The sequence below is a fragment of the Channa argus genome, chromosome 9 (assembly GCF_033026475.1).
Source record: "Channa argus isolate prfri chromosome 9, Channa argus male v1.0, whole genome shotgun sequence".
Lineage (NCBI taxonomy): Eukaryota > Metazoa > Chordata > Actinopteri > Anabantiformes > Channidae > Channa > Channa argus.
The window spans coordinates 14,512,556-14,540,129 of NC_090205.1; the positions used below are offsets into that span (position 1 = coordinate 14,512,556).

Genomic DNA, 27,574 nt, shown 5'->3' on the forward strand with positions numbered 1-27,574 from the left:
TTCTATGCCCTGGAAACATCTTCCACACAGGAGACATCATAATATTTGCTTAACTGCTCCTTCTCCTAAACTAAACTTTGACAAGTATGTCTTCTCAGAATAACAAGTGGCACTGAGCAAGGTTTACCTTCTTGTGGGTTTTGACAGTAAGTCAGAATTTCTCATATACATTTTAGTAAATTTGTAACGCCTTTGGGCAGAGCCAGGCTTGCCATCCCTCCCACTATCCAATTTTTAGAGTAAGTTATAAGTTTGCTATAGCTTTTTTTAAGGGGCAGATATGAGAGTGGTATCTTCTTCTATTTAACTTTCCACCAGAAGCAAATTATTCTAAAAAATGTAAACATCTAGCATCTATAACTGGCCTTTTCTCAAAAATATTACCTTAACTTTAAACTTTAAGCTTTTCTAATCCAGAATACTGAGACACTGAACCTTTTAGTACTGAAGTGCCCATGTATTAAACTATTATTTTCTTTTTATTATACATACTAGTTTTTTTAGGTGGGAAAATGCCTTAGGAATTGTGTTGTAGCTTTGTTAACTGGAGTTTAAAATGTGACTTTGCACTTTGTTGGCATGGATTTATGTGCTCTACTGTATTTTATTGGAAGAGCTAAATGAAATCAATTTGACAAATTTTGAATTGCATGTTTTATGCAGTATTAAATTCCACCACTTGCTAAAGATGTAGCAAACATGTGAGCCAACAAGTACCTCGTATTTTGAGCTTCGTCGGTAAACACATTATCTCACCAGAAACGCATGATTTAAATTCTATTGCATCATGTTACGTAATTTATCAGTACTTCTGTTATATTTTTCTATTAGGTCTCCAAATGTGGGTAACTTCTACTCGTACTTTTTGCATTGTAACATGCTTCTTGTATTTCTTATTTCCTCTCCCAGTTTGAACTCTGGATTTGTTTTCAATGGGCTAAACTGAAAGAAACCTAAGGCATGAAAAGGCAAGTTGAAATAAAAATGTGCTGCTACATTTGCTGTGGTCTACTCAGACATCAAACTCCACAGTGTTGATTAATTTTGCCTCCAACTAATGAAATAACTATGTACAACTATGTACACAACACAATATTAAACAGCTTTGACCTATTTATTACTTAATTTTAAGTGAAACAGTTATTTGAGGGGTTTTGCTTATAACAAGGAATTGCTACTTCTAATGTAGAAAAGGGTCTAAATCTTTTCTCCATGACTGATTCTGCTTCTCGGTAATTCTCCTGGTGCAGTGCTGACCTCAAGTGGACAAATGTATATTTACCCACAAACTGTTTCTCAAGGAAATACAGATAATAACAGAATTTCATTGAGATTCAATTAATTAAAAATGCTTATAGGAAAGCAAATCAATCAGACAGGAATACAAACCAACAAGAAATTGGGAAATAACGGCAAATACTGTATCTGATCAAAATTAGACAACTTGAAAGATATTTTAAGAAAATACTGATAAAGAATAAATCCTTTATGTCTTTTTTATACCCATGATCACACAATACTGGGTATTAAACTACAGTGAGGAGTTAAATAGCTGCAGTGTATCATCCAAGGTTGAGCTCTATTGCTGTTGATAGAAGGGAGTGATGTCAGCAAGGCAGTGTGTGGGTGGCAGTGTGGGGGAAGGTGACTCCCAAATGAGCCTGTGTGTAGAAAAAAAGAAAAAAAATAGCAAAACATGGAAATTTTAAAAACTTCTGTGAGCTCAGAGTAGTGCAGGTAAAGGGAGAGCAAACCAAAAACCTGCTGTCAGGCTCTTGTTGACCCTCTCAGCACAGCCTGACAACATGAATAAAGGCTTTACGGTTAAGGAGCTGAATAGGAAATGCTGTATGGAGGGGCGGGGGTTGGTGTTGTTTTAGTGCTTAAAGAAGAATCAACATCGAGCTTGTTTTAGTTCAATTTATTGCACAAACAGCATTGACAAAATGTACTTGGGTGTTACTACAGTGTTAAATGGAAAAGAACAAAAGGTACATTCATAACATTCAAAATCTCTCACACGTTTTTGACACGGGTCAGATGTCAGGTCCATAATGAGTCCTTTTATTTGGGGAAATATCATGAATTAAAAAGGACAAGGTTGTCCAGGAAACTGAAGCTTAAAACAGAAGGACATAAAAAGGCAGGATTTCTCAGCAAACAGCTCTCTTAAAGCTTAATGTCACTTCCAAACAAGTGGTCAAACTGTAACACCTCACACCATCTGTTCCATAAACCTTTTCCACAGTACAGATACACTAACAAGTCTTTCTGAGGAACACCAACTGTACGATGGAGAAATTAACTCATGAACTTTAACATAACATAATGTAACAGTTTATTTGAAGGTTTTGCACATGTAACAATCACAAATACCTACATTATACAGCTTTCTTGCATATGTAGATTAAAAATCTAGATCAGCTGTGCACGAAGTAATAGAATGTGTGTTACAGTCAGTGTTACACATAGTCAAACAGATGTTTACAGTACAGTTGCATGGTCTGATGCATTGAGTCTTTGGTACATTGTGAGCACCGGGATACCGAGGCCTTAAATTCCAAACGCAATCATACAGAAGCAGGCATTATCGACAAACGTGATGGCTTTTAAATCCACTTCACTTTCTAAGTAACCCATGCAAGGTAAACAATCTCAGTACATATAATAAACACACAAGTATCTCTCTGTGTACTCCTACTGTATCTCTTAAGATTCTTAAAATTTAGTGGGCAGAGTGTGGGGCTTATTCAAACGAGTTTGTCTGTAGAGACACGCACACACACAAACAAACAAACACACAGTTAAGAAAAAGTCTCTTGTGGCAATACAGAAGGAACTAAAGGCATGAGGGCATGAAATGGACAAACGGGAGACACTGAAAACATCGTGTCCAAATGTGTTTTTGGACAAAAAGGACTCACTGGGAGAAGGCAGACAGAAGCTTTATAAAGGCACAGAGCTTTAGAAAGCGTATTCACTTTGAACTTACCACTAAAGAAGTGCCACACACACACACACATAAGGAAATAAAACGAATGTAAAAAGGTTAACTGTGTTGGCAAATGACCAAAAAATAAAATAAAAATAATAATAATAATCATCATCAAGGTTTTGTTGCATCATATCAGGTTGCATCCTGACCTTGCTCAACAAGCCAAGGTCACAACAGCGAAAATAAGCTTCAGTGTTAATGACAATGATTGTTATAGCATGTTAAGTTTGGGTGAATCAATAAATGGCACTGAATGAGACTTGTGATGAAAAAGATGAGATCTAAGTCCATTTTCAATTTACATTTAGTATCTATTAATCCAAAATACACAAGTTGATTTTAGAAAAAGGTGAGAAAGATGGGCAGGAGCTGGAACTTAGAGGAGGTTTCTGTTGCCGAAGATGTTATGGGGGTCCACATAGTCCTTGACAGACTTGAGCATCCCCATCCCGACACTGGAGACAGTTTCTCTCATCCACTCCTTACGAAGTTTCCCCACTAAATGACACAGGACAGGAAATATAAATAAATAAACTCAAGGGAAGAAGAAAAGAGAGGAATCGGCACGGCTGATTGCTCAGCAGGCTGCTGGGAGCCAATCAATCTTGTGAGAGTGAGTGAATAAACAGAGGGTGATAAATGCTTTTATTCAGAGAGGAGAAATGTTTTGCATGGCATGATTTATGGAGCTCAGCAGACTATCAAACTCATTAGGCTCTGTGTGTTCCCAGAGGAGGGGCCGACTGGCGGCTGTAGCAGGCCGTCCCCGGCTCCCTCCCTCCGTCAGCCACCACTCCCCTCCAATTCCCTCCCTCCAGAGTCACTGGGGCATCTTCTGAGTGTCTTTCTGTCTCATTGTACACAAGGGTGCCCTCCTCCAACTGACCTGGGAGGGTGTTGCTTGCTTGTCCCGAACGCCTCTGACACTGGTCTGATCACCAACAGGGTGCCAAGACCAACCATGCTGCCTCCTACAATGGTTTTCTGTCACCAAGACTTTGGCTCTCAGCCTCCTCCTCCCAAATCTTCCAACTTGAAGAGCAAGCACAGCTGTGGCATGAAGCCTAGTGAGAGTGCCCACTGCTTCACCCGCTGTCCAGTCAGCCATACTCCACAGCGTCTGTCCCGACAGGTTTTTAGTGGCGAGTCTAGAGCCAAATATTGTGTTTGAGAAAACTGCAAAACCTGGAGCCAAACTCCTGTTGAGAAACTTTGTGCAGCTTTACCAGCTTGTCAAAAAAACATAAAATAAATCAATAAGTAGAATGAGGGTCAATTTGTGAGCTTTTACAATTTAGAGCGAGCGGAGCAACTTAAAACATAATCCTTAGCAAGAAGGCCAGATTACAAAAGAAGCTAAGCAACTAACTAGCTCTGAGCTCATATGGTGCATATTCCTTAATAAAGTGCTACTTGATAAAGTGACTACAATGCAACAACATACAACTGTGGTGTAGTAGTACAACAGTTAATTTTTGGCCCAGACACTACAAGAATCTTATTCATATAAATGTGAGGATTTTCTGCTTTTGTTTGTTTTGTGACAATGCAAGTGCAGTGAAAATACTGCCCATCTCTGTGAAACTGAGATGGGCAGATTTCTGAGTTATATCATCTTTTAGACCAACTGTGTGCAGTTGTGTGTTGCCTTATGTTGCTTACAATTTGATTAAAAAAAAAAGGAAAACAAATTGTACTATGACTGAAGTGTCAGTACAGAAATTTACTTTAAAAATGTCATATTAAGGCGAGGTAAAATTTTATCGGGGTCACACCAACATAAAAACTAAACAAAACAAACAACAACAACGTCAAAAAACAGTCAATCCCCTTACTCTAAAAGAAAAAAAAAAAAAAAACAATTGGGAACAGGTCAGGTTGGAACAGGTGCTGCTCGCTGGGTCAACACTTTCCACAATCCGTGTAATCACCTGAGATTAGATACAGAGGCCTGGAAAGTGGAATGTGTGCGGTGAATGTTCACACATTCTCTCCTCGCTCTCTCTCTGCATCAGTAGCAGGGAACTCCTGTGTTAATAAGGCATGTTGAGGAAAGGCGTCGCCCCAACACATTAGAGCACCCCATTATCAGAGTCCAGCCAGGAAAGCCAGATGGGGATCAGCTCTGAGGCTAGCGAGGCCCACCTCCTGACAAAACAGGGCAGACAGCAGGGTCACTAGAGACTCTGATACCACACAAACCTCCAGATGGTGACAGAGGGACCAATCAGCTGCTACACAATAACTAAGAAAGTATCCTGCTCTCTACCTCCTCCTCCTCAGTCCTTCCCCCTCGTTCCACCTTCATCCCTCCCTCCTCTCAGGAAGAGGAGAGAAAACAGAAGGTGCTGGGACTGCATCATTGCCTCCATCACAGTGATAATTTACACATCTATCTTGTCACATTCTCTCTTTTTTGCTTGCTATTGCAATCAATCTCACCGGGCTTGCTCTGTGCAGCTGAGACATGCAAAGAAGTGCAGGTAGTTATTTTACATGACAGTCTCTTTTTTTATTTAAAAGTGGCATATTTCTCTTCCTGGAGAGGTTCAGAGCAAATGCCACAGGGGAACTTCACCTAATCAGGTCACTTTTTCTACCTCCAGAGTGCAGTGACCTGTGTGAAGGTGCAGTTGGCAGAGTTAGTGAGGTGGCAGCTCTGCAAAACCACAAGGGGAAGTGAAGATGCTGGACACCTGGCTCTTAACATAAGACACAGCTGAGCTTCAGCTTCTTGACATGCTGCTTCCACTCTCACTGGGTTTCTCTGACAAGTACAGGTCAGGGTATGAAAGACAGGCTAAGGTAGCAGCTCGCTGGGTTGATAGATGGATGACTCTCTAGGTGATGGATGCTCAGCAACTCTTCACTCCTGTGACACTGGTGACCTAGTTAAAGAGGATGTCTCTTCCACTGTTCTGGATTTCAGAACCAGAGAATAATCAAACATACATCTAACTCATGGATATTTACGACTGTTTATGAAGTTAAAATCACCAGAAAGTCAACATATGGTGGTGTTGGCTGAGCGTTGCATTTTGTAGAGAAAGAGATGGGTTCCTTTACCTACCCCCACGCAGCCCAGCACTGACCTGCTGTAAACACAGGGCCACAAAAATGGATATTTCCTCTGGTGTCCTCCCACCTCACCATCCTTGACTACATCTGTTTTGTTTGATACACAAAACCCAGTGAAACTAGCTCCATTTGTCAAGCGCTGATTGTGGGCAGACAAACCGGCCTGTCTGTGCCCAGATAGCGAGCCCCACTGTTATTAATCACAATTACAGAGTGGGGCTCGCACGCGAGTGCTGCATCAATATCCCCTTTCCTCCCCCCGTCACCTTCCCGTGCTGCTCGAGGTGGCCGGGCCACCGTTTGGAGGTCAGTATACAGCCAGCGATAACAGCGGCATCATTTACCCCGGCCCACCGCCTCCTTTTTATTAGCAATCTTTTAATTTTGAACCTGTCCCCGCCTTCAGGAAAAATTGTGATTTAATATCGCAGCTGATTCACTGCATACTGTTTTTGACAGTTGTGATGAATAGCCTGAAGTGATGTATGAAAACAGCGAGGCGGATGGCAATATAGATAAGGCAGCCATTTAGGCCCGATAGGGCCCAGAGAGTTGTTTCGCCGCCCTCCCCTGCTCACGTTTCATTTGGTCAACAACAAATAGCCGAGTTAGGGCCATTCATCTGAGCTGCAGAAACATATTTTAGACATGTGAAGGAAGTGTCAAAGGATTTCTGACCAAATGCACATTTATAGCACGACTGGCAGAGTGGGAAAGCTCACCCTGCTGTCACTGCCACTCAGACCAAGCTCTTTTCATAAATTTTAATTTAGGAGATGGTGCAAATATCAATTCTCGTGTTATAGAACTGTCATCCATGTCAGCATGCTGCTTGTGAATTATGTGCATGTTTTCGGCAGTATGCAGAACCCTATTTGCTGATACTTCACTGTGAAATTCTGACTTTAATACCTCCATGATGATGTGAAAGGCTCCCTCCATTGGCAAGGATCTCTTCTCTAGCTGCATGCTAAAAACAAAGAAAAACAAAACCACACTTTGTCATATTATATAATATTGTATTTTGACAATCAGAACATAATTATAATCTATGGAAGGACTGAGGCATACCATAATGTTGATAAAAATGAAACTGGACCTACCTCCACTTGTTCATACACATGTATTGGATTACTGAGTCCTCTGTAGTTGAAGGCAAAGTAAAAGTAGACACAGGCACCAGCGTCGTAAGTCTGAGTCACCCTGTACAAGTTTAAGCAAGTAGAAAAGACTCCTTAATCTATGTCTTAAAAAAATTCTCATTTACATAATTCCAAAAAGCGAGAAGCCCAATTTCCATATAATAAATCATTTTTTTCCTTTGGAATTGGAAGACAAATTAAAGTGGGAGCTCTGGCTTTCTCCAGTGAACCCCTGACCTTAATTCGATTCATGGTTTTCTAGAAAGCGTGGAGGCACTGTCGCCTTTAATAACACGACCTTACCAAACAATAAATGGTCATCAACAGCTTTTACTGAATCATCTGAGCCACATTTGTGCTGCAGGTAACAGGATGATTTAACAAAACTGATTTGAGAACGTGAGTGGTTTGTTGTCACTGCTCCAAAATAAAATGCTGCTTGATTTCTTGCCTTCTCACTTGAAGAACATGTTAAGAAAAGACTTTGATGAGAAAAAAGACACAACTTCAGTTTGCATGTTCTCTCTGCGGCCATGCTCCCTGTGGAGGAGCAGGGTGCAGAGCCCTTGTTCATTTGACATGGCCCATCACCTGGCACACTGACTGTTCTAGAGGTTAAATGGACAAATCAATCATGTGACAGACTGCAGCCGGGAAATGAATGGCTGTAGCATAATCAGACTGAGGCCTAATCTGTCTGCAATCAGTGAACAGCAGCCTGGTGCTCCTCAACCGGCATACCGTATGTCTGTCAGGTTGTCTGTCCCTCTGTCTGTGTGTGGCTCTGGTGAACAAACCATGGGCAGAACTAGGTATGCAAATACTCTTTTGATATCAAACAAAAATATTTCTTTGGTATCAAGTATTGCCAGAACTGCCTGTGCTTGATTTGGATCAGATGGCAGCGATATTTCCTACTGTGAACAAATCTCACAAAAAGATGCAAAATCCCTAAACTGATCCTCCTAGCAATATTTCCAATAAAGCCTGATTTAACTTATTCCTCTGTGCCATAGTACTTCTGTGTAAATTAGAATAAAATGAAATATTATTTTACCACAATTATTATGGGAACTCTAATTAACTTTGAACAGATCCAACATATACTACTAAGCTAACTTTAGCAATTGCTTCTTCAAAACAAATAACATGTCTTCCCATCCTGCTCAAACATGTTTTACTTTTAATAGACACATCCATGTTAGATTTGATCACAGTATCTTCAGAAATGGGCTATGTTCCAAAGGCATATAAAATTGCTGTAATCAAACCGCTATAAAAAAAACAAAAAAAAACAAAACTTGTCTAGGTCCAAGTGTTGTAGCCAATTAGATATATTATTTCTAACATCTTTAAAACAAGTACACAACTGAAGTTATTGTACTTGGGCCTAAAATATGAGACATATGCTGTCTAACCATTTAGTTGGCGTAGCTTTTGCCTCCAGTACTACTGCGGGGAACCTTGGAATTATTTTTGTTCGGGATCTTTCCACCTGCGGAATATTATTATAAAACTAGCAGCATCTTATCTGGAAGAGATGCTTAAAAACTAGTTAATGCGTTTCTACTATAATTCACTACTATCAGAATGTCCCAATAACTTCAATTAGTCCAAAAATGTCTCAAAGTAGTGACTGGAATTAGCACAAGAGCTCATATGTCCCCTTCACCACTGAAAATCTAGAACAGCATTTAAAGCCTTCCTCCTTGCATATAAAGCCCTTAGTCAACGGTCAAGCTCCATCGTATTCGAAAGACCTCATAGTGCTGTGTCAATGCATACAATCCCAACAGACCACTTCAATGTCAAAACGTAGGCCTACTTGTGGTTCCCAGAGTTTCCAAAAGTAGAATGGGAGGCAGACGTTTTAGCTTTAAATCTTAGATATGTTGCAAGGCCCTAAGACTACTGAACCACTTGGGGCAGAACTTTGCAAATTTCGTTGAACTATGAAGGTTTTACAGAGAAACAGTAATATATATTAGAACTAAAATGATTGATTATTTAATCCACCAAATCAAAACCTGTAACAATTGTAGTAACTTATTTATTGGAAGTGCCAAACATTTGCTAATGTTATCTTCTCAAATGTCATAATTTATAACTCAAATATCAATATAGAAAAACAAATGTGCTGATCAAGTCTATTGAGAAAAACATCTCAGATATTTTTAAAGAAGGCAGATAGTCTTTATTTCGTTGTCCCCCCCAAAACTTATTTAACAAAGTGTTAACCATCCTGTTAAACTAAAAAAGTTGAACTAAGGTTTTACAGAGAAACAATAATGTATATTTCTAATTATTATCTGATACAGAAACTAGTTAACTCAATAGCAGTTACTGCAAAATTGTTTAGTATTATTTTGGATATTGGCCATTATATGTTATGCTGTAAAGATCCACAGAGTATTGTGAGAGTGTAAACTACTTTCATGTTCAATTTGCAATAAAACTGTTGTTTTCAACGAGTACCTGCATGTGGATAATGGGGGAAACTGCACTCCTTTCTCTTTACACTCTCGAACAATGCGTGCCTTTACATTCCGGCAGATGTCCAACACCCTAAAAACAAAGTAAAGAGAACATTTAAAAATGTTTGAGCCAGTAGAAGATAAGAAAAAGGACATTGTAACGTAGCAACATTTTTAATAACAACTGTGAAGATTTGTGTATTTAAAGATGATATTCACATGTAGGGGGGGGATATAGTTTGAAAAAATAATTAGTGCAAAATTATTATTATTATTAAGAAAAGGGCAGAAATGTCTAGGAGGAGGAGAAACTGACATGACGACCATTGTGGGAGAGGTCCCCTCTGGTATGGAAATGGCTGCCAGTCCTAAGCATGTGCAGCCATGTGTGGAGTGTGGAGGATGGGGAGAAGGATGTGTAATGAGCCAGGCACATATGCTCGCCTCAGTGCCTGATCTCTTGGTCTTTCCCGTCAGGCATGTTACACAACAAGAAGCTGGGCATGCTCCTGTTTGTTGTGTGCATGCAAACACCATGATGATACATGTAGAAAATGCAGGAGATACCATATGTGGATGTGAGGTAAATCTGTGGCTCACATTACATTTTCCTTCACAGAAAACACACGCGCGCGCGCTCTGTGTGTGTGTGTCAGTAATGGTGGGTTTGTAGGCTGAGAGGGCAAAGCTTCCGCCAACGCAGAGCCGGTTAATGGGGGGAGAAGGCAGGCATGAAGGTGAATGTCAAAGACAGAGGCAAAGAAAGATAAAAGAAAAGAAGGGACACAACAGCAGAAGGAAGACAGAGGACTCTCTCAGGACTGAATGTGTGGGTGGTGAGTATAGAAACATGTTAACAATGATTTAAATTTAACTGCTAAAAGACCACAGTTCTGTTTACCTGTCCCAAGGCACAGAGGTTTCAAAAGACTCTCCGATCACATAGTAGTCCATCCCCAGGTCCTGTTCAGAATACAATATTATTAGTATCAGAATGTATATTTACCTGTACACAAGTAACCATAATATTAGGGGGAAATCAGGTTACATGGGTAATAAGACCACCTGTTCACATGCACTGTAACAACCCGTTACTGTTAAATTTACATCTAATGGCACTTAGCCAGGTTTACTCCAAAACCCCAACCTTATTTGGTAGTGGGCTTACTGATTGTTACCTTGTTAGTGAAAGAAGATTATTACTTAATGCATTTTTATGTAATGTGGGTTCTTTGTAAAACGTGGGAAATAAAGCAATTTTAAAGCTTCCAAGTTCTCATTTTCTTCAAACATCTTCAGTTAAGAGCTCAAATGTGTATGTCTGTTTTTTTTTTAAATTTGATAAGTGTGGACAAGTGTGTCTAGCTTCCATGTCATAGACATTGTTGTACAACATAGGAAGAGGTTGAATCTGTGTTTAAACATTTAGAACTTTCTTGGTGTCAGATCTCAAATTTAATTATTTCACATGTGAATTATGCATCACAACATGTAAAGCAATGTCCATCTGGCACACAGACTCCATCAAAATTTGTCATTGAAATCCTCTTTCTCCAGAAGAACTCTAGCGGCTTATGTTTCCATGATTATAAGACAGGATTTTGACCTCACTGAGGGAGGACAACTCTCCATTGTCATTCAGAATGCAGCCACTGTGCTCTCTCCATGACACAGATACATTAGTGAGAGTTAAAAACCCTCACATCAACCATAACCAGATCCAATCAAAGGCCACCTGAGGTCACATTGTTCAGCTCTTCTATGCTGCTCACTTTCCTATCTGCTGTCAGAAAGCTAGAGCAGTGACCCACCCGGAGGTACGCGATGACAAAGGTCAACATGTAGCCCCTCTGCCCATTGTCCTCTCCAGCTGCCAGGCCCCTGAAAGCAGAAAACAGGGTTAATGTTTAACAGCTCTTCTCTTTTAGCTTTGTTGGTCAAACTGCACCTCTTCACAACAGCTGCCTTGAAGCCTGTCAATCCAACAATGTACAGATCAATGAAGCTATACTCTGTGCATCGCCACGGGTCAACCACACATCCATCACCTGCAGTGGGAAATCAGATTTTCATCTGTCACCCAAACTAATCAGGCCAAACTCATTAGTAAACCACTATATTGATTCTCACCCGTCTTCCGGTTTTCCGACATAAGAAGAAAATATTCTATATTCTCAGAACCGTACTAATCCATCACAGGAACTTAGTCTAAAGGGTGAGCACTATTTATCTGAAATAATACAATAAAGCAGAGGATGCTGCATGTAAATGACAAGGCTCTTCATATTTAATTGCAGGCTATGTTCAGGGTAATGCTCCAGCTACCTGCAAATCTGGGCAATTACCAAAACAGTAACACTAACATTAATATAAATATCAATAAGCATTATCCAGAAATCAGTGACATGGCCATGTGAAGAGCAGTGAGGATCTCTGCTATGTCTCTTGTTTAAACTGGAGTTTACAATACAAGAATGATAACTCAAATATAAATAAAGAAAAACAAATGTGCAGATCAAGTTCCAGAATTAAACACATTTTCTAAGCCTATTGAGAAAAACATCTCAGATATTTTTAAAGAAGGTAGATAGATTTTACAATCAGTCTTGCCCCCAAAAGCTTCTAGATTTCTTATTTAACACAACACTTTGTTGAATAATATGGTTAACACTAAGTTTATAGTAAACAGCAACTCTAGTAATGAGCACAGCTAATACAATGTTTGATTACTGAAAACTATAATAATACAAATCAGATCAGTTGCTTAATATGCATCAGAGTAAACAGTAAACATTCACATGCATCACTTCACATGTTAAGTTGTTAAATATAAATCATTGCTACACAAGACATTAGAAAATGGACACTTCACAGCCATCCCCAATAAAAAAAAATAATTCTTGAGCATTAGAACAGGTTGACATTAGAATTAACTCATCCATGTTAGAGGTTTAAAACAAACTTGATATAGACAGAGCTTCCCTTTCTGTCTGACATGTAACAACTTTGCACCAAATTCCTCATTGTTTTGTGTCGTGATCAATCACAAAAGTGAACCACTTCCTAGCTGTGTGCTCTAGCTCTGTGATGTCCTGAGGCCAGCTGTGCCCCACCATTGCCACCCACACTCTAGTATAAAGCCCTCCTATTGCCCGACAGGAGAACATCCATCGGTGATCTATCAATCCACAGCAAGTGGATCACAAGTCTAGAGTTTGTGCTTTGCCAAGCTTTTCACTTCTGCCCCGCCATGGCTAGTTAAATAAAGGGACATCAGGGCCTCAGACAGCTCCCCATTATGTTTAAAATCACACTGAATAGTGCCTCATCATTTGCATTCTCTTAAATGCCAAAGATCTTTGTGCAGTGCATTGTAATTACACAGGAAAAATGAAAGAGAACTACATACCCAAATTTCGCAGCAATGTCATAAACTTGCTTCTCGTGCTGCAGGACCTTCTCACGGTCTCCCTCAAACAGCAGGGTGGCCACACACAGGCGGTTGGGGTCAAACCCTTTGAACTAGTGATTAAAGAGGTGAATACATTTTTTAATAAAAAATTACTTGACAAACAACTGTAGGTGTTCAGTTGTGTGTTGTTGTTTTTTTTACCTTTGTGATGTAAAATTTCTTCAACCCATCCAAAAAGGATGTGAAAATTGAAGATACTTGAGGTTTCAGGGCATGACCTGTGAAAACAACAGATAAAAGCCAGTTCCATTTGTGGTTGATAATATTTTTCACACATTACTCATATGCTGCTTCTGCTTGCATCTTCCAGTGTTTTGAGAGGGCCAGCAAGTCAGATTTATTTGGGGTTTTAAACAAAAGGAGGAAAAATAAACGGTAACATTTGAATAACTTTACAAGTGGCCAGTGGCTGCCAGCGACAGCAACTATAAATCAGAGGATTTCCGAAGGGAAGTGGGGTTGACACAGCGATATCAGTCTTCCTCACCCACACTTTTTGATTTATTCCTGATCGGACACACAAAAGCGCCTGTGGACAAGTGAAAATGAGGGGCTGGGGCCAATGGGATGGTTATCAATCACGGCAGGAAAGTCACGGGTGATGTCGCCGAGGCTTAACAGTTCATTTATTTCTCCCCATGCCGAAGTCTCTTCATCACTTAGTGTCCTAATTGTTTCTATGCCAAAATTTGATTTCAGGCCTTTTAGGTCTCTGGCAGTCATCATACTCGTTAATTAAATACTCAACATCCAGAGAGAGGAAATCACACCTACACTGCATAATTTCACTTTTTTCTCTTTTGCCTGGGGCTTCATCTGTGTCAACATACACTGCTACTAACAAAAAGATTCTCATTTCTCATTTTCTGTATCAACACAGGAAGAGCTAAGTTGTACTTGTAGACTTAATCTGAACTAGAACAGTTTACAGATAAACTCATCTAACTTAACAGCCAACATGATTAAAAGTAAGGCCAAGCCTCTAATAAGCCCGTGAAGGTATTATAGAGCCACAAGTTTTAGTTATTGGTTAAAAACCTGGTCGCTTCATCTTCCCTACTTAATGCTAAGAAGTGCCTAGTCTGTGAAAAGTGGATATATAGGAGAGATAATGAGATCCCAGGAGACTAGGGAACTTTACAGAGATATCTGGCAATGCCAGATGCATTCCAGTAGACCTTCAGAAACAACATCATAAAACTTCAATGCAACAACTACTTAATTTTAGCCGGGGTAATTTTTCATCTTGCTTCAATTCTTAGTCTGTGTGTGCAGCTATCCTGCTGGAGAAATAATCAATTTAGCAATTCTGTGCAGTAGAAGGTAAAATCATTGTGTGCTTTGCCATTCATTGCTCTTCTCTCGGAGGCATACAGATCAGCAAAGAAACATAAAAACAGAAATTGGATAAATTAATAATACAAACAACTCAGAGTAAATATAATTAATATTATGGTGCTGGTGTAAAGCGTGCTGTGTGCCACATGTTGCAAACCAAAGGTCGCACTAGGGCCTAAAACAGTGAGGGGAAGAAAAAAAGTTCTACTTGTGTTTACAACTAGAACAAAGGCATTTTAAAGAAGCTTTCAAAACATACCAAACTTAAATTGTTCATTATCCATGAGCCGTATAGATGCTGGCGCACACCTCTGAAAAAAAGAAGTAGGGCTCCATTAGTTTTAACAACAATTTCCGAAAAATGGCAAATGTGAAAAAAAAAAGAGGCAAAATAAAGCAACATTTTTAAGTTACCTGTTTGGCAACTTCTCGAAGACAGGCGACCCCCTGCTCAAAATTAGGAAAGACCACTGAGCCATACTTCTGATACTCTGGCATAGGACGAATTTTCATTGTTACCTCAGTAACCACACCCAGAGTTCCTGTGGAAAAACACAGCGAGAGATTTTGAGTAGAACAAAAAGTTTGGCACCAGGGGTCCTTTGACTGACATTTTTCTCACATTTCACCAATAAGCTCTGGTTTTCTACCACACGCGGGGAGACAAATAAGATTGTAGAAATTGAGCAGGGATCTGTCAAAGGCAGTGAGGTCAACAGCAGAACAACAAAATTTGTACTAGCTAAAAGTGCATTAAATATTATGTTGGTGAAAACTAATTTTCTCTCGCCATTTTAAAGTAAAGACAAAGCAAATGTTTTTACTGAACAGTGAATATAATTTCCAATTTACTACGATGAAAAGTGCTGTTGAACCATTATCTTTGGCCACTGTGTTTATTGTAGCCATTTTATTCCTGTTTGAATGTTGAGGTGGTTTGCTCTTCTGCTAAATAATAGAACTAGCTCTCTCCAAGGCTGTGTAATAATTATAAATTAGGTGTAATATTAGAAGCAGCTATTGACCTAAATGTGAGTTTATAATTTAGTTTTCACTTCTGCTCTTGTGGCCCAAGGATCAATTTTGTAAAAAGTTTTCTGTGTTGCCCTTCCTTCCTATGAAAACCCAGCTCTGCAATGGGAGGTATCACATCTTTTCTGGTTAGTAATCAGTATTACTGAATGTGATAATTATTGATTTAATATTTTCCCAATAACTGTCCAATGAATTTACTATATACAGTAAGTACATATAATATGAAGTAGTACTAAAATGTGATGAGCATAAAATATTAAAATATAATTTGTCAGGTACTTAGATAATCCTCCATTTTCAAGTAATTTATAATGCAAAATGCCTGTGGTGTTTGTCAAATGTGAAAATTTTTCCTGATATAATTTTAAATCATAAATTAATTATATTACATTTAGACTGATAGTTGAATAATCAAAGTTGTCTAAATATTTTCTTATGGGCATTTAACTGACTTTAAAATTATTAAAAATAAAAACTTTTACCTACAGGCCAAATTTAACTGTTGAGAATTTTAACCAAAGTAAAGGAAACCTCCTAGTATACGTCAAAATATTTTGTATCGCTATGGACAATGTCAATTTAAAAATCTTTTGCTGATCCATTAGGAGGCTTCCTTGGCCTGTTATTGCTGTTAATGAGCCTCATAACATAACACGACACATCGCACGCTGCTCCCTAGTGGCCCAGTGAAAAACATGAAAAGTCAAAGAGAGCAAGAGAGGAAGAGAGTTGTTCGAGGGAACAAGTCAGAAGTCAGAAAGACATGAATGCAGTGCATGAAATGCTGTGGAGCAGCTTTAGCTATTTTTACTGCAACTCAATCTATTAAAATTAACTTATTTAGTAGAATTTGAATAAAATCGTCTTTGCTATGATAAGTTGCTCTGCTTTTAACATAAAACACTGTGTGGTCAAAGCTGATGATTGTGAAGCCTCCTCTTTAAAATCAAAGAACCTACATTTTAGATTAGTTTAACACTGACTGGCATCAGATACAGACATTGCATCATCCTCAAGTTGAAGACTAAAAGAGAATGGGGTTATCATTGAATATTCTAATTATCCCTTTCACTGGTTATAATGGTGGGCGGACTTTGCATTCAGGTTACTTCAAGGTTAGACAGATAGAGGGACCTAGTTGTTGTGCATTGAATTAGAAACCCAAGGTTTCACAATAATAAAATTAAGGGTTTTTAAGTGATGCTTTGTTGTTGTTTTTGTTACTTTGGCCCTGTGGCAGACTGCAGGATGATGTTTTCTGGGGTGAGAAGGTAGATAATTTTAATGAAACTGTGCAGTAGTGTGACCTCTTAGTTCCAGTGTTAGGCCTCCCAGCAGCACATGTACACCCAGAGACGGGTGGTTCTATCCCATCTCTTCTTGTGCACCAAAGCTCAGCAGAAAGCTCATCTTCAGAAACAAAAACTGAGCAGCAACACCCTTTCAATGACCCTGATGTACAGTAATGGGTCTTTGTTGTGACTACCTTTTTATAACTCATAAATGGTTGTAACTTACAGCAAATATCTTTTTGTTAATAATGAAACTCTACTCATAAGATCAATAACTGTGTGCTGTTGAAGTGAAAAATAAATCTGGTTCACTTAACAAAATATTCCAAACCTGTCAGCCCCAATGTGATCCTTGATTGTGACCAGTTTATACAGATCTAGGTCGACCTGATCAGGCTAATTTAAAACAAACTGTTAGAATAAAGACCAAAATCAGTTCAAACACATTATACTTTGGTCTTATCCTCTATCCTGCTGTTTGCTTGGTATTGAAATCAGTCCTAATGAGTACAAATGGAGACTTCTGCTGTCATCCCGGCTTAGTCAGGGAGCAGATTGCTGAGCTTTGTAGGGCAAATATAAAGTTTGCATCCACAGCTGTTTAACGTGGCGCTGCCAAGAGTCTCTGAACCTCCTCATTATGTAGGGGAACCTGGCATATGGTACTATTCTCTGTGGGCATTCACAAGGACAGGGCACTGCAGATGGGGGGGCGGAGGACACTCGCTGGTTTCTAACTAACAAACCTCCAGATCACTTTTTCACTAAAGCTAGTTAATGTGTAAGAAGCCTACAGCGCATGAGAACAATCCTGATGTTGTTTTTTTTTTTTTTTTAATCACTTACAAACTTGCACACAAACCCACATTAACACACAACCTCACACACATTGCCACATGCCCTGGTGTACTGAAAGCACACGAGAAAGGAAGCAAACCTTCTGAGCCCATGATGAAGTGGTAAATGTCTGGCCCCGTGGACATGCGTGGGCCCTGACAACTCTTTTCAATCACGCCTTGTGGGGTCACCATCTTTATGTGGATGATCTATTCAGTCACAAAAACAGCAACACAAATAACTCCTTCAGACAAACATATAAAAGAACAGCACAAAGGTAATACAAAGGTAAAATTAAGGGTGAGCATCTTACCAGGTCCTCAATGTTACCATAGATGTTCTTCTTCATGCCTGATGCTCTGGTTGCTACCCAGCCCCCCAAGGAGCTGAACTCCATGGAATCAGGCTCATGGCCCGTACAGTAGCCGCTCTCATTAAGCTGAAAAAACAAAAACATGTATTGAGCCCAGACGAATTTTTTTACAACAACCCAAAAAAGGCTAGTTTTCATTTTACTGCTATTGTTATATAGCAACTCTTAAAGTCAAGGTTTATGACATCTGAAATAATCACGTGGAATAACCTCATTAAGACTAGAAAGAGAGAACGGTGTATTATTCGGGCAGTGTCAAATGTCACTGCCTGACTTGAACATTAACGTCATGAAAAATAATAATTTCATGACATGGTTAGACATTTATAGGTTAAGTATATTTATGCTAGCAAACGTACAATTCAAGAAATTCAAAAAAAAAAAAAAATGGTCAAAAACATTCAGCTTCTTCAGGCCCATCCTCACTATGAGGACATAACATGGCATTTTAGTTCCTTGCCACGTGGTTGTAACAATGTGTCAGTGCATTTTCATGTCTGTTTCCTAATGTCGCACAAAAGTGATCCTTTTAGCATCAGACTAAACTTCATGAGATGGATTATTTCCTCAGGGGTCAACAGGAACCCACACATTTTCCTTAAGGCATCCTAACTGCTACAAAACTGCATTTTGGGCAGACCGTTTAATATCATCAACAACAACAACAACAACCACCACCCCATTAGAAACACAAGATGAGGGCAAAGTCAAGCCTTGTTTGATCGCCGCACTCCCCTGGAAGGTGGTTTATAATGCAGACCCATCTGCTCCGTCAAAATGGTCCAGTGTAAATGCAGAGGTGGAGTCTGCTTTAAATGCAGCTCACGCATTCCTCTACATCAAACGCCTGCTCCTTCTTCATTTTTTTGAATTAGCTTGATAGTGCCATCTGCTCATGACTGCTGCCTCACTCTCTAATCTCTCCCTTTCAGCACTTTGTTCCTGTCTCTTTCTCGTTCCAAAACCCTACGATATTCCCTGAGCAAAGAACACCAAGGTAACTGAGCCTGAACTTGTGAATGTTTACACAGCTTGAGTTTTGGCACATTTTACTGTAAACTCCTTTAGTGAATAAATGTAATTATATAATTTAGTGAATAAATGAGAATGTATGAATAGAATTTACCAATCTCTCCAAATCCTGCCCAACGATGCCAGCTTCCACATGCGCAGTTAAATTTTTCTCGTCAATCCACAATATGCGGTTCTGTAAAAATAAATAAAAAATTACATGACTGAAGAGGCTATGGACACTCTTTATAAATGTTATATGTTGTACATTGTAGAAAAAAAATATTCTGTTTTTCTATTAGTTTTTTTTTGTCTAAAGTGAAAAACAAACATTTCATTGGTTGATATCAGCCCTCATGTGTTATGATGTCATAAAATATCTCATGTTCAGCCATTTACACTGCCCTCAGCAGGGCTAGCTTTGCACTAGCATGTCCACAGCCACATGTCTGAGGACAAATGTGTGCAGAGGAGCTGTGCCATGCAGACAAGAGTCAGTTTCCTCAAGGTTAAACTCAATTTAACATCCAATTCCAAATATATTCCTCTTATTTGGGCCACTGGGCACATAGCTCACCTATACCTGCAGCAGGTCATTTCACACCTGCCATCAATTATTCTCCGGAGGTAATAAACTTTATGTTCCAACCACACTGCTCCTTTCATGTGCTTCCACTGGAGCCAATCCTGACACAGAGAACTGTTCAGTGGTGTCACCAAACTCAGTGACAGGCAGGTTGGCAGACAGGTTATACACCACGTTGTGTAAACGTGGATCAAAGGGCTGTACTGCACTTGTAAAAACATTCACCGTTTCATATAATAAAGCAGCGAAGCATTTAGTTCATGGTGAGTGAATTGGTATGACATTACAATTAATGACAACTGTTCAAAGATTCATAATTGTGTCCCAACCGCACACTACACGCACACACTCAGTCTAGGGCTCCAACTAATGATTAACTTTCAACTTTCATTATGGATTGTGTTTCATATTAATGTTTCAATGCCCTTAGATTTCAAGAGCCCAGCTTGATGTCTATATACTACATAGACAAAAAACAAATCACAGCAAAGAAAAAGGCTATCATTAGAATTTACTGGATAAATGAATAATACGAATTGTAATAAATATTGGTAAATTACATAATAAAATATTGCCATAAAATATTGTAGCTTGCAGATGTTGTCCTGCTCTGACCTAAGTTTTGAAAATACAGAGGATTGAACTGTTATACCAACAATAACATCTGACATACATTTTTGGTTTTAAAATTATTAATAATATATATAATGTACAAAGAGTTATTTTAAAATTCACATTGTTTTAATTCACAAACTACTATTTACATCCATGGAACATGGTATGTGACCAAAATGTATAATGTAACAGACCCTTGATATTTTAAAAATCACAGTCGCAGTATGTTTTTAACTCTATCAGACTGCATTTGATTTGGCCTTTGTTTTTCACTGTTTATGTACCATCTGTGATGTATCCAGAGAAATAATGGAGCGAGTTTCCTCTCGGGGGCACTCCAGGGCGCTTGAGACACTAGTCCCACCTGAGAAAGAGAGAAAAAAAACAGTAACAAGAAGAGGTACAGTATACAACCCAACAAATATACTGAACTATTTTCTGTATTCATTTAACACAAATGTACAAACAAAGTGACTCATTATGTCCTGCTCAAGAATAAATCTCAGAGCTAGGAATAGTAGTTAGATGTTATCACATAAATGGCACAATTATCAGTAGTGACATAAGTGAGTAGTCAAAATTACATCCTATGCTTAGATCCTACCTTTTTTCTGTTGTATCAAATACAAAATACTGAAAGCAAGACTTGACCTATAGATAGTAATAATAATAACTTTCTGCAGTGTCCACTGTACTGTCAGCAGTGCTTTATTTACCAGTTTCAAAGACTTGTGTGGCCTCATGAATAAAAAAATGAATTTTACAAGGATGTGATGGGAATAAATAATTTATTACAGTACTTCGAATTTAATACACATTTAGAGTCCTGCACATACAGTACACAACATGTCATTATAACAACAAGACCCTTCAGTTCCACAACTCACCTCCATATGGTATCAAACACACATTATGTTTGCATGCGAGTTCTACAATTTTCACTACATCATTGTGGCAGCCTGTAAAGATATAGAATATTATTTTAAGTTTATATTTACTGTGTATACAGAATAAGTATAACAGCATAAGCTATTCGAGCAGAGGGACCAGCAGAGAGCCAGGATGAGCTTTGACTGGCCTGACTGTTGTGATTTGCCTGGTGATTTCTTTAGGCATGAATCTATGCTTTAAAGGGTAGGATGAGCTGGATCAATACAAATATGCTTTAACCAATCATAGAGCCCATATCCATTCACACAGGACAGATGAGTGACTGGGAGGAGCGGCATTACCCACCTACACGGATGTGCTTGACTGGCCTCAAGTGCTTTTACAGGCAGTGAGAGATGTCTGCTTTCCAGTACATTTTGTCATATAATTAAGCACAGCTTCAACCATGGTTTGCAGTTAAACTAACTACACCCACTGTTAAAATACACAGCTTGTCTTGGGAGGACTACAGAGGAATGCTAATTATAAATAAGCATGTAGTACTTAAATCCTTTGGAATTACCTGGATTTCTGCATCATCCAACTTCTGCTGAAATTCTGCTGGCGGACAGCCACTCCTGACATTTTTCTCTAACATCCCTTGATAAAAATTCAATTTCTCATTTGAGGTTTTCATGTTTGTATACATGTTTTACATCATATGTGTAAAGTGCTCTGCATTTTCCCCCAAATTCTAAAGCTTAGTTTTTAACCACAATGCATTTTCCTCATTTGGCAAACTTTCAAATCGCCGTATTCTTTGGAGAGCAGGTATGATGTATGGCAAGGCAGCATGGTATATTTAGTGTGGTGCAATGCTCAATTGCCACACCATCATTTACAGCTTTATGCAAATAAAAGTTTTCCTCCTGAGACCACTTTTTTGTAAGGGATGACTCACATCCGTACGCTTCTTATGAATAGTCAACTGGAAATATTTGTTTTGTTATGTGTCAATCCGCTCTCTCTCTCTCACTGATTTGACTAGTGATTTGCTAAGCTTACTCCAATTAGCTTTTGTTACATACCAGAAAATTAAAATGCAGCAAATGCTAAAGGGTTCCCCTTTTTTCTTGCCACTGTACCCAGCAAATGCAAGCCTATTTAATAGGTCAGAAAACTGGTTTTAGTTTAGTGCCAGTGTGGCTGCCTCCCATTGCTTGGTGATTTGCTGCCAATTCTGGAAGCTCAAGTTTAAATCATCAGTCAGCTCTCATTTGCATGATAAAACAAATGACAGCAATAATAACAGAAAACCAATCTCAAAACCACAATTCATGGATGTACTATGCTGGGCCAAACGGTGGGGCACTGGGTGTCAACCATCCTCCCCCTGACAGTTCTTATAAAGATTCCACTCATACATATTAATATCCCTGTTTCTGCAGAGATTAACCATTTAAATCACCTAAGCCAGAAGCAGGATAAGTGATGCTACACTGCAGGAGAAAAACAGACCAATAGAAAAAATAAAATAAATTAAAAACTCACTTGGCCATACCACCATATCTGGAACACGGCCAAATTTCCCTTCCCGCAGAGCAAAAATCTCATGTAAGCAATGTCCTGGAAGAAATAGAAAGAACCAATCAGAAAGTATAATATGATCCTCACTAATGAACACTATTTCACAAGGGCTAGTTAGACAATGTGACTTACCATGAGAGCGAAACGTGCGGTCTTCTGCATCGCAGGAGAAGGGAATACCTGTGGATTTCAGTTCCTCCACAAAGGCATCGTTAAGATTGGGAGGTTGTACAGCACTGGTATTCAGAACAGGCTGAAAGAAGACAAGCCATTGCGGTTTTGTTTAATAGTAATTAAGTACCAAACAGTGCAATTCATTAAATCAACTACAGATAAAGTTAATCTGTACTCACTGTTGCTGAAGTTTTATGCTGCATACTGGCTCCAAATGTGCTTTCCATCCAGTCTTTCAGAGCAGGGATGATCATACCACTTAATCTATACCTGGATTGTAAAAAGGAAGAAAAAGCCTCATGTATTACTGATTCCCGGCACCAAAACTAAAAATACTTTTGACTGGACTTTACTTGGAAAACTAGGCCTGTGTCTAACAATAACAGGGTTTAGAATTGGTTTGAGTCAGATGTGGGTAATAGGCAAGCAGCGCAGTGGTGATGATGGTGCCCATGTAATCACTATTACCATCCCATGCATAAATGAGTTGCTGGCACGGCCTGGGCCAGCACATCGGGGGACTGTGGTGTGCTTTTGTCCAAGAGGCCATGATACATACTCTACAGTGAAAAAAGCCTTTGTCACTTTGAGTGTGAAGGAAGAGACATTAATTCAACTGCGCCCCAGCCTCTGTGTATTGTACACCACCCAGGTAGCTTTTCAGTTAAGAGAAACCATTTTTTTAGAATATCTTGCTCAGCTTGACTCATTACTTACACTAAATCTTCATGCGCCAGTTCTCTGTGTTTACAATCTGGCACACACACAATTCTATTCCAAGTTATACATATATCATGATTAAAATTTCTACCTCTGCTCTTGTCACAGGAGACAGGGCCAAAGGTGCATAAAGAGCTGCTTTTTCTATTGTAAACGGAAACCATCTTCAGTAAAACAGAGGACTTTGATTTGACACACATTTTTTCGACATCGGTGAATAACTGTGTCTCCAGATACACAACAATAATTGCTAAGATAATATGTTCCATTTTTAATCAGCTTAGAGAGAGGTTTCTGTGAATGAGAAACAGAGAAAGCTGGAAAAATCACAACCAGTGACCTTCTCAGATGACAATGAACATTTCAAATGCCAACCACTAGGTGGCAGGAGCACCCCATTGCTGTGAGCGTAGGAAGGAAGCAAAAACTGATTTTAAAAGCTGGGTTAACAGCATGGGCTGTGAAAATGATCAATGCATTACTTCACCCTCAAGTCACACAACACGTATGAACTGTGAAGTGTAACAGCTGTACTAAAACAAGATTTTAGGCTGTGACTGATTCCTGTAATATCAACAGATAAACAATACACCCAAAGAGAGTGATGTGGGATTTTACTATACCTTTTGCCAGTAAATTCTGCTTGACCTTTTTTATTAAAGAGGAATCTTGAATCACTGTATCCCCAGCCATTCCATTTCATAATCTCCTGCCTGTAGAAATATAAACATGAGGTTAACAATTCACACATCTTAAACTTAAGTTAAGACATGACATAAAACACAGAGAGCTACAGAAGGCATGTGAAAGTCATTTCTAGGAAAGTTGATACGGTAAAATTTTCATTTGAAGCACTGGGCTGTTACAAGCTTGGCATAAACAATTTCCCAAAGATAAAAAATAAAAAAGGATAGTTTTTCCCTCACAATCTGATACTTTGTGATATTTGAACACCCACCTGGCATTTTGCTAGAAGGAAATGTCAAACTTTCCTCATTTTATTTGGTTATTTACAATCTCTTGAATAATCTAAGGTGGGGCTCGCTATCAGTTGGCAAATTTGCAGTACAGAAGGTTGCAGGCAGGCACACCTGAAGTACAATATTCCCTAGGTTCCAACAAATATACTGTGCACAAGCTCACACACACACACCTTACTGACATGGAAGAGAAAGACGCTCATTGAAATATCATACCTACTAACAGAGGAAACTACAGATACTGTGTGAGGCATTTACCACGCAGCACAAATTTTACATTCAAATTTCATATTTATGATACCTGGCAGGGATTTGTATCTAGGGGCATTTAAAATATCGCTCAGTTTTCCCGATTAAGTTCCAGCGTGGGTGATGAATTTCAGCTAACCAGTTTGCACAGATTTCCACTTGTTTAGCACTCCAACACCGGCCACACTTACTGTTCTTTAGTAAAGCCACACACACTAAAAGGTGTTTATCAAACGTGGCTGAACCTACACTCAAAAGAAGATGTGGACTTTCTTAGGCACATGCTAAGTTTCTATTATTTTCTTTGCTGCACTCTAACACTGAGGGTGCATGCTGTGATAACACTAAATTCAGACTAAACACATTAGGCTAACACATTGAATGTAGTTTTTATAAAAAGCCATAATTAAGATTAATACATAACAATGTTACATTTCCTGTAAAATAACAGTGAGACCAGAAAAAAACTGTGGCACAGTGATAACTTCAAATGACTAAAACGCATCAATAAATGGGGCAAGTGGGTGGCAATGTCAGTATCTCCTGACTATTGTTACCAAAGGTTCTGTTTAAAAGCCACAACAGTAGCTCTTGATTAAATTGTTTTGATGAATAAAGCTCTCTCTACACTGTGTGCATCTTGGTCCAGAGTCTACATACACAAGAAAATTTAAAAGAACAAAAAAGATCTCAAAGTCTTCATAGAGGATGGTGTTACTACTGTATGATGATGATGATGATGAGAGCTGTGATGAGGTTATGGGATCTGCACTTACAGTATCTGCACTGGACAAATATAACAAATACCTCTGGGTATAATGTGACACATTTCATCAACACCTCAGTTTTAATCTCCTAAAATGAATCAGCAACTCTCTAAATCTAAAAAACACGACATTTTAACCCACATGAAGCTAGGATTTATATTAAGACTTCTGTATAAGAATTCATATATTAGCTGCGTAATAAGCTGGTAAGTTTATACAAGTTATCCAAACTAAAACAAAGGAAAAAATCCCTTTGTCAAAGCATCAGTGGTGGCTGCAGTGGTTGAGATCTGTTTTTAATTAAAATGATATGAGAACTGGAGCTAGAGCCTTCAAACCATCAAATTAGGATTTTTGCATAGAAACACAGAATTAACCATATTAGAGAGAAGCTCAATGAACTTCAGTAAAATTTAAAAAAATGGCTCAACTGAGGAAGACTTTTAGTAACTCTCTAAACCAACAGGCTGTATTTATTATTGTATCATAACAGCATGGTGTGTGCTTATGATAAAATAAATAAAAGACAGAAGCAAACAGGTTGTCTCACACCAAGATATACATAAACTGTTGGATTGGTGCTGTTCCTCTTAGAAAACCAAATTATCTTAATGTGCTTTCTTTATGCTGACATATCAATGCAGAATCAATGGCTTTGTTGAATGCAATGGCTTTGTCCAACAATATCATTATAAGTAATGATATTGTTGGACAAAGCCATTGATATTGTTCAACAATATCAATATAAGTAATATTAATATTACTTATAATGATATCTTTGGACAAAGCCATTGATTCTTTAACTATTCTCAATGTGTGTTGCACTTTTCCCCTGATCTGTCAAACCTCTAATGTAAACAAAAAATGGCCTATGTTCAGCACAACGTTTGAAACAAGAGCCTCAAGACATAATATTACTAAATTATCACTGTGTCATAATGACCAGAACAGGGCATGATGATTCGTACAAGGCCAAATTTCCCAAACTCATGTGTCCATTTACACTTATCCGGAGTAGTAGTTTCAGACTGACACTAGATGTCAGCACAGTGTGGTGGTGTTTCCTCTACAAGACCTTAGCTGCCAATAGGTTGAAAGTCAGACCACCACGTCTGCTGGCCAATCAGATCAACAGCGTACACACAAGTTTCATTGTTGTGACACGTTTTCCAGAGAAGCTCAAAACCTTGAAAGTCGCTTAAGAAAATGTAAAAAAAATGTCAGGACGAAATCTAAAATATTATTGGACATTAAAGACTACGACCACTTAAAAGTGTTGGCAACACGGTTTTCTGAAGCACCAGAAAATGCCAGAAAAATGAGCCATAACGTGACCGCTTGTGTTAAGTTTTTACAACATCGCTGACGCTATAACTGTGCCACAAGACAAAATACATGATCTCACGTGGGTCATGGCTAAACTTCTACGGGGAAGCCGACCACACCAATGTTTAACGGAGTGTAAACCCAGCCGCACCCACTCCGTAGCAAATGAATGGCTACTGCAACGTTAGCCAACTAACTAGCCTTAGCTAGCAGGCTAACTAGTAACCGCTGTAGATTGGTCTCCCTGCCTTCTTAATGCCTGGAAGAGACGTGTAAACCGGTGTTTACGCTCATGTCACTACAGTGGTTCTTGGTGAGCTAGCTGTTATCCATCTGAAATTAACGACTAGCAAAAGCTGCAGATGATTTAACCGTATCCACCTCTCCATCACAGCTCTGTAACATTACCTCCTCCTCGGCACCGTCCGCCTCTCACTTGAGGCATCTGACTTGCTCCCCTGGGCTTTGCACTCCGCGGCTACGATGGCCGAGTCACCGTCCCCCGGTCGCTGTAAATGCCGAGCAATTATCTTCAGTCTTTCCTGGGCGACTCGTTGCCTGTCGGGGCTGCCGCCGATGCTGCTGAACGCCATGCTGCTTCCGTGTTTGTGAAAGGAGGGAGCAGACCCACGACAGGCGGCTGTCAGAGGTCA

At 39.1% G+C, this 27,574-nt stretch overlaps 1 protein-coding gene across 1 annotated transcript; it reads right to left on the reverse strand.

Moving 5' to 3' along the window:
• Positions 1-1,906: 1,906 nt before the first annotated feature.
• agps (alkylglycerone phosphate synthase) lies at positions 1,907-27,574 on the reverse strand. The gene is made up of 20 exons (XM_067517326.1): positions 27,330-27,574; positions 24,223-24,312; positions 23,059-23,149; positions 22,838-22,958; positions 22,670-22,744; positions 21,136-21,207; positions 20,533-20,612; positions 19,163-19,243; positions 17,977-18,102; positions 17,764-17,872; positions 14,914-15,041; positions 14,759-14,810; positions 13,303-13,379; positions 13,099-13,211; positions 11,501-11,570; positions 10,591-10,652; positions 9,691-9,780; positions 7,177-7,276; positions 6,986-7,043; positions 1,907-3,493 (listed from the first exon to the last, which is right to left on the reverse strand). The coding sequence occupies exons 1-20, from the start codon at positions 27,512-27,514 to the stop codon at positions 3,372-3,374; spliced, it is 1,902 nt and encodes a 633-aa protein (XP_067373427.1). The 5' UTR covers positions 27,515-27,574; the 3' UTR covers positions 1,907-3,371.